Source organism: Felis catus, chromosome E1 (assembly GCF_018350175.1).
Source record: "Felis catus isolate Fca126 chromosome E1, F.catus_Fca126_mat1.0, whole genome shotgun sequence".
Taxonomy (NCBI): Eukaryota; Metazoa; Chordata; class Mammalia; order Carnivora; family Felidae; genus Felis; species Felis catus.
In genome coordinates, this window is record NC_058381.1 from 6,773,510 (window position 1) to 6,783,922 (window position 10,413).

The window sequence follows — 10,413 nt, forward strand, 5'->3', positions numbered from 1 at the left end:
CGCCTGAAACAAAGTATCCGCTGCATCTTTGAACCACAGCATGGTTCCTGCATTTTGTCCCTTCTTTCTTGTTCTATATTGGGCTCTTTTACATTACCTGTCAGACCCTGTGGAACCTCATGCCTCCTGGACTGGCAAACGATTCATTCTTTGAGCAGGGCTCCCATCCGTGTTGATTACTGATGCCTCTGTTTATTTCAGAGTGGGCTCTCAGGGGAATGGGATACGTATGTGTCTCTCTTCCCCCCATTTCCTACCTACCCCGGTATCTGTAAGCACCAACTGATCCTTTATGGCTTCCAGAGAAAAGAAAATGGTCAAGCAAAGTGGACTTCCATCAACAAGACTCTACCGAATCATTCAGATGAACCATAGGGAAGGGGTGTGGACACTACATGTGTCAATGGGTTCCACAAGCTATTGCGATGATGCCCTAGGAAAGTATGAGCCACGTTCTTGGGCCACAACCACAGCACCCAAACAGGAAGCAAATCCAAGTCACTTCAGAGTGGCCCAAAATGGGTATACTATCTGTGGATTAAGATGCCTCGCTCCTGGAATGGAGGCCTCTCAAAGGACCGGACACGCTCTGAGGGATGCTGCTGGGAGCACTCTGCCTTCTTGTCCCCTTCTCTTGTTGTAGTCAATTGTTTCATTCAGTCCTTTTCCTGTCTGAAGTTAACCTTGAGCTTCAGTCGCACAGTTGGTTACCGTCTTGCTCATGGCCGCTTCATTCACAAATGGTGGAAGCATCCCGTTAAGTCTGCTGACAGACGAATGGTTATCCAAAATGCAGTGAACACACACAATTAATGCTAGTCAGGCCTAACAAGGAAAGGGATTCTGACAGGTATTGCAACACGGATGAGCCCAGAGGACATTATGCTCAGCGAAGTAAACCAGTAACCAAAGGAAATATACTGTGTGAATCCACTTATAAGAGGGATCTAGAGTTGTGAGATTCCTAGGAACAGGATGCAGATTCCTAGGAACAGAAAGCAGAACCGAAGTTGTCAGGGGCTATGGGGAGGAGAATGGGGAGTTCGTGCTGAATGGGGACAGTTCCAGTTTGGGAAGATGAAAAGTTCTAGAGATGGATGGGGGTGAAGGTGGCACAATAACGTGACTGTAGAGGCACCTGGGTGGCTTGGTTGGTTAAGCGTCTGACTTCGGCTCAGGTCGTGATCTCGCAGTTTGTGAGTTCAAGCCCCGCGTCATGCTCTGTGCTGACAGCTCGGAGCCTGGAGCCTGTTTCGGATTCTCTCTCTCTCTCTCTCTCTCTCTCTCTCTCTCTGCCCCTCCACCACTCATGCTCTGTCTCTTTCTCTCAAAAATAAATAAAGGAAATAAATAAATAATGTGACTGTAAGGTATGCAATGTCACTGGACTGTCTGCTTGAAAAAACGATGAAGATGATAAATTTTGTGTTGTATTTTTATCACAATTTGAGGGGGAAAAAAATACCCTAACCAAACCTAGTTCAAAAACCTGTAGTCCTGTTCCTAATGGTTTCCCACAGAAGAGGGAGCCAGCCTTCTAACCTCTCCGTTCTCTTCTGCTTAATTTGCGACAGCAAGTGACTCGGAGTCAGCAGATAGATGATCTCCTGGATGTCCTCATTGAAAGTGGAGGTAAGACTGCCCGTCTTGCCCATTGGAACGCCCGGTACCTACATGTGCTCTAGACAGTGGACCCTCAGGACCAAGGTCAGATGCTCACCAAAAGCCATGGATGGGTAGAATATCTCTGCTTGGGAGCTCTCCGTCCACGCTGGAGTGGGGGAAAGAAGGCACAATGGATGATTTGTCCCCCTGCCCAAAGAACTTGCTCACCAATCATTTGACCCTATTTACCCTACTTCCCTAAGTGTTTTGCCTTATGACTCCATTTCTCTTGGCCCTTCTAATCCCAGTCTCCCTATAACAAGAGTGCAGATAAAGCAAGTTTTGTGCCACATCCTCGAAATGAAATTCAATCAGCGATCTCCCACTGGATGGTCTGTTCAGGTGCAGACATCATGCACGCTTGCAACAACACCAAAAAAATGATCAACGTGTTCTTTTGGGTTCCTTTGCAGTGATTCATTTATTAGCTTTTAAAAATGGGGGCGCCTGGGTGGCTCAGTCGGTTAAGCGTCCGACTCTTGATTTCGGTTCAGGTCATGACTTCATGGTTGGTCGTGAGATTGAGCCCCTCATCGGACTCCAGGCTCAGCGTGGATTCTTAGGATTCTTGGAATTCTGTTTCTCCTTCTCTCTCTGCCCCTCCCCTTCTCACATGCATGCACGCACGCTCTCTCTCTCTCTCAAAATAACCATAAAAAAATAATAAAGTTTCTGAGAAGGAGTAGGCAGGCATTTACTGGCTCAATGCTGCACCAGACAAAGACTACCTTTATGGAGCTCGCAGTCTGGTAAGGGAGATGGAAAACAGGAGAGTGAACAGGCAGTTTCTCCATTGTGTGTAGCAAGAGTAAGAAGGAACAGATGGTCACAGGAGTCTGTATCTTTATAACTTTTGTGATGGAAAGATAAGAGGGACTATCAGACACCCCCCCCCATATTTCGTTTATTTATTTATTTGGGGGGAGAGCAGAGAGAGTGGGGAAGAGAGAATCCCAAGCAGGCTCTGCACTGTCAGCACAGAGCCTGACACGGGGCTTGAACCCACAAACCATGAGACCATGAGCCAGAGTCAGACGTTTAATTGATTGAACCACTCAGGCACCCCCACCCTTATATTTTTAATGAAGTGTATGGCCCAGTCAACAAAGGTGAGGGTGCAGGAGGGGAGCACGGGAGATTCAAGCACAGAAGAACAATCATGAATCAATCACAAATGAATGGAGTTTCCTAGAGAAACACAGTGGGATTGCTACACTGTATTGAGTGCCAGCTGTAGGCTGGTCACCTTGAATCTAAAGTGAGACCAGCCAGCTCTGTTGTGTCATTTTTCTCTTGCAACCAAGATTCATTCAGGTGTGGAGTTTTGCCAAGGGAATATGGGGCAAGGGGATTGAGCACATATGGGGCGCCTGAGTGGCTCAGTCGGTTAAGCATCCGACTTCGGTTTAGGTCATGATCTTATGGTTCGTGGAGCCTGCTTCGGATTCTGTGTCTCCCTGTCTCTCTGCCCCTCCCCCACTCGTGCTTGCCTCTCTCTCAAGGATGAATAAACATTAAAAAATAATTTTTTAAAGGTACTTTAGGGGCACCTGGGTGGCTCAGTCGGTTGAGCATCCAACTCTTGATTTTGGCTCAGGTCATGATTGTGGGATGGAGCCCTGTGTCAGGCTCCAAGTTGATCATGGAGCCTGTTTGAGATTCTCTCTTTCCCTCTGCACCCCCACCCTATTTGCACGTTCTCTCTAAAAAATAAAATAAAAATAAAAAGTACTTTAAGTCTATCCAGCTCTTAAAACCAAGATGGAGTCCTTCTATGTGACCTAAAATAAGTTAATTATCTTAATCACCAGGACCTGTTCCTTCCTTAATATTTATCTTGGGGCCAACGGGTCAAAACAGGTCAAAAAGCTAGAGATGGCCCTTGACTCCACTCTTGACTTTCTACCTCCAAATCTAAAACACACACTGTCAGGGCATCTGGGTGGCACAGTCAATTAAGCATCCAACTCGGCTCAGGTCATGATCTCACGGTTCATGGGTTTGAGCCCCGTGTCAGGCTCTGTGCTGACAGCTCGGAGCCTGGAGCCTGCTTCGGAGTCTGTGTCTCCCTCTCTCTCTCTCTGCCCCTCCCTGCTCATGCTCTGTCTCTTAAAAGTAAACAAACGTTGAAAAAAAAATTTTTTTAATAAAAATAAAGATCCCCGCTGTGTAGCATCTCCATTGGTAGTAGTGTAACAGTCCCCATTGTGTTTTGCCAACAGAAATGCCAGCTGATGCTAGGGAGGATCATTCATGTCTTCAAAAAGTCCCCAAGATAGCCGGGTCTTCCCGAAGCCCTAACGCCGCCCTCTCCAAACCCTCATCTTCAGGAGGCCAACTCTCCTTCGATCACTATGGTACCGACAGTGATGAGCACCTTGAAGTCTTATTAAATTCCCAGAGCCCCTTGGGGAAGGTGAGCGATGTGGCCCTTCTAAAAATCGGGCACGAAGAGCCTCCTTTTGACGGGATAATGGATGGATTCTCCGGGAAGGCAGCAGAAGACCTCTTCAGCGCGCACGAGATCTTGCCAGGCCCCCTCTCCCCGATGCAGACTCAGTTTTCACCTTCCTCTGCAGACAGCAGTGGGCTGCGGCTAAGCTTCACCGAATCTCCTTGGGAAACCATGGAGTGGCTGGACCTTACTCCACCCAGTTCTACACCAAGCTTCAGCTCCCTGGGCCCCAGCGGCCCCAGCATCTTTAACATTGATTTCTTGGACGTCACGGATCTCAATTTGAATTCCCCCATGGACCTTCATTTACAGCAGTGGTAGATAATGTCTGATGAAGAGGTGCTTAGGCAGACCCATGGGGATGCCATGGGGAAAATCACACAACCAAAAACGCTCCTGTCATCCAAAAGGAGGAAGAGGTAGGCGAGGAGGAGGAGGAGAAGGAGGAGGAGGAGAAGGGGAGAAGGAGAAAATTAAAAAGACACGATGGAGACTTCTGTGACAGTCATGGAGAGCAAATAGGAGTCTTTAGATCTATGTAAAATGTAATATTTACCAGCGTGCAGTAACTGTTCATGATTTCAGCTGTGCACTCAGATATGTGATTTCTGAGATCAAGAATGCCAAAAAAAAAAAAAAAAACCTAAAATTCTTTCACTGCCTTTTCAAACACCAGAGTTTTTGTAGCCCATAATTTTTCTCAGGCATTGTTTGGGCGTGATCGCGCTTCGTATGCTTTTCTCGTGAATTTATACTGTGGAAAGGAAATGTAGCTCTTTTGGAGTACAGGGAGTATAGCATAACCATCAAAGTTTCTGGAAGATTCACTCAGTGATGGAGGCTGTGTTTCAGCACCCCCTTCCCTGTCTTTCCAAATAGAAGTCAGGCCCGACTTCAGTTGGGTGCTGGAGATAGAATAGAGGGACAGAGCCAACCCATTCCCAAGGAAGTGGAATCAACTCGGTGTCTCTTGGCCACAAAGCTGCCCCATTGGGGTGGTTCCAATTCTGGACCCAGGATTACCATGTGGTCACTGATAGCAATGAACCTATGTTTGGTCCACCCAGAATTTCCCTCTTTCTCAACCAGTAGCCCAATCACTCCTGCTGTCTCTGTGGTGATAAGCACCACAAAACAGCCAAGAACCTGAAAGCAAACAAAAACCAAAACCCCCTGCCATATGGAACATTCCCCAACACAACCCCCCTTTAGTTTCAAAGACTGGAGATGATCCCACGATCACATGGGAAGAACATCTCTAGCTTCGGGAAGCCATGGCGGGATCATTCAGACAAGCTATAGAGAACACTGTTTCACGTGTCATGAGAATAAACACCATGGATTACTATAGCCGGATGACTAATTATGGAAGTCCAACTTTTCTTGGAGGGTGGAAGGGGGCCCACCTGTTTTATCTTTTCCCACTGAACTTTTCTTTCAAGATACCAATCTTTTCTTGCTCCCCTTTTGAAACTCCTTCTTTTTCTGCCCCAACTTGGACAGGAGAGGACTCCAGATCTAACAAGGTGCCATACCCCTAATAAGCCATATTTTAAAAAGCTGAAACTCCAGGCTCTCCTGGAGAACTCATTCTCCATATGCATAATTTGCTTCAAAAAGCCGAAAGAATGTCCTTGCAGTGAGGGGGGAAGGATAACCTTGGGGTCCTCCGTCCCAAAGCTCATTCTTCAGTCATTTGATTTACTGCAGTCATCAATTTGGGTGGTTCAGGGGAAATTGGAAATTATTACGTTGTAAAAATCGATGTGAACGATATTTACCAGGAGAGAGGATTTCAGGTCTTGGTGGTGAAAGGAAACAGAGTCGCACGCACATGGAAAACGAGGGAAGGAAGAATGACAATTTTTCTCGCGTGCGTTCCTCATTATCTTGTGCTTTTGCTGGGAGTTGTTTTCAGCTCAAGTGGCAAGGCAGTCTCTCTAAAGCTCACTGTGGCTCCCAGCTCAGCGTTTTCTAGTGTTGCATGCTGTAGAAAGTAGCTATTGCTGGTTTGGTTGTTGTTGTTGTTGTTGTTGTCGTTGTTGTTGTTGTTGTTTTAATTTAAATCACTAAGGCACTGTTTTCTTCTTTTGTAAAAAAAAAAAAAAATTCACTGTGCACTTACGGAGAAAATAACCAAAAATGTTGTGATTTTAGAAGTTCTCTCTTGGAGAAACCAAAGATTTAGAAGTCATTCCATTGTTACCTTGTAAACATGTGTGAACACCGAGTGTTTTTGGTGACTAGTAATCTGAAAGCTTCCAGAGCTTATGGGGGGGCAGGGTAGGTATGCATATGTGTATAGATATATACAGATGCATATGTCTGTGCGCATATGTGTGTGCATATATACAGGGATATGTATATATCTATACATATATGTGCAGTTGTGTGTCTCTTGAAAAGCAGTGACACAGAGTCCTGTACCAAAAGCCTTTGAAGCCCCAGTTTGCTGTGAAATACTTGGCCTTTGTCACTACGAGTTCCCGATTAATCAACCAGACTCTACGTTGCCTCCCTGTGACTGACTAACAGCTCCAGCTCAGTGACTCACAGCCACTTGCTTACCATGAACACGCTCATCTTGACAAAGAATACGGATGTGAAAAGACAGAACTGCTCCCCCATTAGTGATACAGTCTCTAGTAGAAAAGCATCAAAGGGCCATGAAAATCGTTTTTACATTCCTTGATCTGCATTGGGCTTTAAGAGATCCACGTGCTAAATTCTGCATTTTGCGGTTCACGTCAGTCATCGGAACCCAAAATCTAGAGGGGGAGGAAAGAATCCCCAGTGTTTTCTGTGAAGCCGAGGATACGGGGAAGAAAACTTTGTTCGCACATTCCTCACGTGTGCTTGTCCCTCGGAGGTCAGAGTTTTATTTTGGATCTTGACGAAGCTTGCTGGTCAGCCCATGTTTCATGTGCCCACGTTGTACCATTTGTATGTTTATGTTTTCTCCCTTTGCTGCCTTTGGAAAACAAACTCACAGTGTCCCTACTCTGAGACTCTGGCCTGAGCGTTAATGATGGTTCCCTTTGGGTATTTCTAGCGGAAGGACTAGACTTGGTCAGGAGGCCGCTGTGCTTTGTAAGACTGTGCACTGTCACGGAGACCTTTTTAAGATATTACCAGCACCAATACGCAAGCATCACAGCCGACAAGAGATACTTGCTATTTCCAACCAACACGCTTCACACAGAGCAGACCCTGGATTCTTGGCCTCAGCCCCCCTCCCACAGGCTCCACACCATATTCGCTGTATCTCTCCGTAGAGCAGAAGTGAGATACACGGTAGAAAATCAGGGATATAGCTGAGAAAACATCAAAGAAGTTGGCTGCACCCAGTGGATCGGATAAACCATGCTAATTCATCTGTCTCCTGTTGGGAGTGTTTAAGTTCTTTTAGACTCTAAGGGCGTCCTCTTTTCTGGGGACCAACCAACCGGGCATGACTGGGAGATGGACAGAAGAGACTTCTGAAGATGGCCACCAAGTTTCTTAATGCTCTTAGAGCCTGAAAACAACCATGGGTCGTTTTCTTGAGACTCCTGAGCCCCCCGTGGTGAAGCAGACCTGCAGACACAGACGTTTGCAGCCAACGCCAATGTTGCTGCAGCCACATGGGTTCTAATGGTAGTTACCAACAGACTCCGAAAATTCATCTGTGCAAATACTTTCGTTAAGCCAGTGCTTAGTAGTATTAGCCCTGCTACTAACAGTGTTATTGAGACAACATGCATTCTGTTATAAGGGGGAGAGAGAAGAAGGGAGGGAGGGAGGGAGGGAGGAAGGAAGGAAGGAAGGAAGGAAGGAAGGAAGGAAGGAAGGAAGGAAGAAAAGGGAGGGAAGAAGGAAGGAAGGGAAGAAGGAAGGATGGAAAGAAAGAAGGGAACAAGGAAGGAAGGAAAGAAGGAAGGAAGGGAAGAAGGAAGGAAAGAAGGAAGGAAGGAAGGAAGGAAGGAAGGAAGGAAGGAAGGAAGGAAGGAAGGAAGGACAGAAGGAGAGGAAAGGAGGAAGGGAGGAAAACCAAGAGTGTCTCCACCTGAATAGTCAGGGGTCTGTGCACTGGTGGCCTTAGCCGTTCAAAAACATTTATTTCTAATCTGGAGGAAAACAAAACAAAACACCCTACCCTAAGCATTCAAAACAGTCCTTCTCAAAATTTATTTAAGCTCCATCTGCTCTTCCAGAAGCAAATGCCGGTCTGGCTGAAAACGCCCGCATCAAGTTTACTCACCCAGTGGACAATTCCCTGACGTATGACCTACGCAAAAGCGCACGAATCCCCAGACATCCACTACTAAACTGATAAAGTACAGATAGTTCAGATTCCGTGATGGGGAGCTGCTGTTCGTGTAAGGAAGAACACTGGGAATGTCCTAGCCCCGAAACCAGAAACCCCTTAGCTCTGAATTTTTAAAAAGTGGGGGGAGGGGCTTCGTTTTTCCAGAAGGGAGAGTAGAGGGCCCCTTTTCTGCCAAAACCTATCACCTGCACATTTTTTTTTCTTGTCTCTGAGATCCAACAGCCATAGCATAGCACTTGGCGATCTTTTTGTATCTCCCACCCCTGAGCGTTGGTTTTCATTGCTAGATACAGAAGCCCCTTGAAAATCAGGAAAGGGTTAAGGAAACCTCTGTCTTTTTTTCCATTCACTGCCTTTGGCTTTCATAGCAAGCTCCGGATGCAAAAGGGACACTTCCGGGGGAGGGGTGTCCGTGGGGAGCCACCACCCCTCAGGAGGAAATCACTTGGCCGTCCTCTTCAGGGCTTCATTCCTCACCATGGGAAGCCCTCAAGGGCTGGCACGCAGTTTGCTTGCCATCCGGTGTGCGAGAACTCAAGAGTGAAGACGGTCTGGGGCTTTCCTTTCCCTGTAAATCCAGTATAAACCAGCAGGGGGGCTCAGATGATGAATTTGCTAGCTCTTTCTTAGATGGATGATATCACTAAACACGCAGAGTCCAGGTCCTGAAACAAGATGGTCCTATGGTTCCGGGGCTGCTCAGGGTTGTGTTCAGATGCTGGGTTCGATTCTAGAATCCACATTTTCAGAGGACCCCTGGCTAGGTGGAGTCTACGCCTGAGAAGATGATTTCAAGACATGGAAAGATCTGGGAAGAATTTCTCTATCATCTATCTGCCAGGGACCCACTGGGTTCAATAACATATAAGTGAGCTCCCTTTTGATTCTAGGGTTTGGCGATTCCCCCAATGGATTAGGACGAACCAAACTCCTGACCATCTCTTGTGCTTCGTATAACCACCTGCTCCCATCATGGATGCTGGTTAATGTGAGTTTCCTCTATAAATGGTTTCCCAGCTCCCAAGTGTTTATGGAAAGGCGGAGCATGATGGTGGGGATCCTGGATGCTATTCTAGTGTTTTCCAAAGAAAGAGAACCCACACTGCTCCCTGGAGCTCCCCTCCAGTCGGCCGGCAGTGAGGAAAGAGGGTGATGCATTGCTGGGTGCCTGAAGCCCTCCCTTGGTGAAACACAAAAGAAACGCTTTGCAAAGCAATCAGGAAAGCCAGCGTATGGTTCTCTGTGGGACCTGCATATTGTTTCCACTTTGGTCTCCTTTGCTCAAGTATCCATTACCAGAAAGAAACGTGTGTTACCAGGAAAAGAAGCAATAGCTAAAATACCAAAGTTGGCATGTATTCTTTTTAAAAAATATATAAATATATTTTTAAATAAAATGTTTTATTTTGAAAAAGACCTGTGAGCTTTTTTCTCCCCCCCCCCCCCCCGATTGTATGATATCCCAGGCACTGTACCAGGCCCTCTACAGGTGTTTTATTTATTTTTTTTTCATTGTGTTCTCACAATGGCACCTTGAAACTATGATTATTACGCCCATTTGACATACGAAGAACTGGAGGTTCAGAGAGGCTAAGGAAATTGTTTAAGATTCTGTACCAGGGAGGTGGGGGGGGTGGGGCACCTGACTGGCTCAGTCAGTAAAGCACGTGACTCTTGATGTCAGGGTTGTGAGTTCAAGCCCCACGTTGGGTGTGGAGCCTACTTAGTTAAAAAAAAAAAAATTCTATACCTGAAATATATTGAGCCAGCAGTCAAACTCTTTTTTTATTTCCAAAGTCCTTGATCTCAAACAGTGCACATCTCTGCATTTGTCACTGATGACACTATTAAAATGAAGACTTTTGTGGAGAGGAGCAGACTCTCCTGTCACATACAGCGCAGAGTCTGATGTGGGGCTTGAAACCACAAACCATGAGATCATGACCTGAGCTAAAATCAAAAGTCGGATGCTTAACCGACTGAG

The 10,413-nt window shown here is 46.4% G+C and overlaps 1 protein-coding gene across 5 annotated transcripts in view; it reads left to right on the plus strand.

Annotated features, from left to right (window-relative positions):
• Positions 1 to 7,121, plus strand: part of MYOCD (myocardin) — a 112,621-nt gene extending 105,500 nt beyond the window's left edge. For all 5 annotated transcript variants that reach the window (XM_006939797.5, XM_011288833.4, XM_019817188.3 and 2 more), the window contains 2 exons: positions 1,575 to 1,632; positions 3,888 to 7,121. In XM_006939797.5, coding sequence (XP_006939859.3) covers positions 1,575 to 1,632; positions 3,888 to 4,441 — 612 coding nt within the window. In that variant the 3' untranslated portion in view covers positions 4,442 to 7,121. The remainder of the gene's footprint in view (positions 1 to 1,574; positions 1,633 to 3,887) is intronic.
• The last annotated feature ends 3,292 nt before the right edge of the window (positions 7,122 to 10,413 follow it).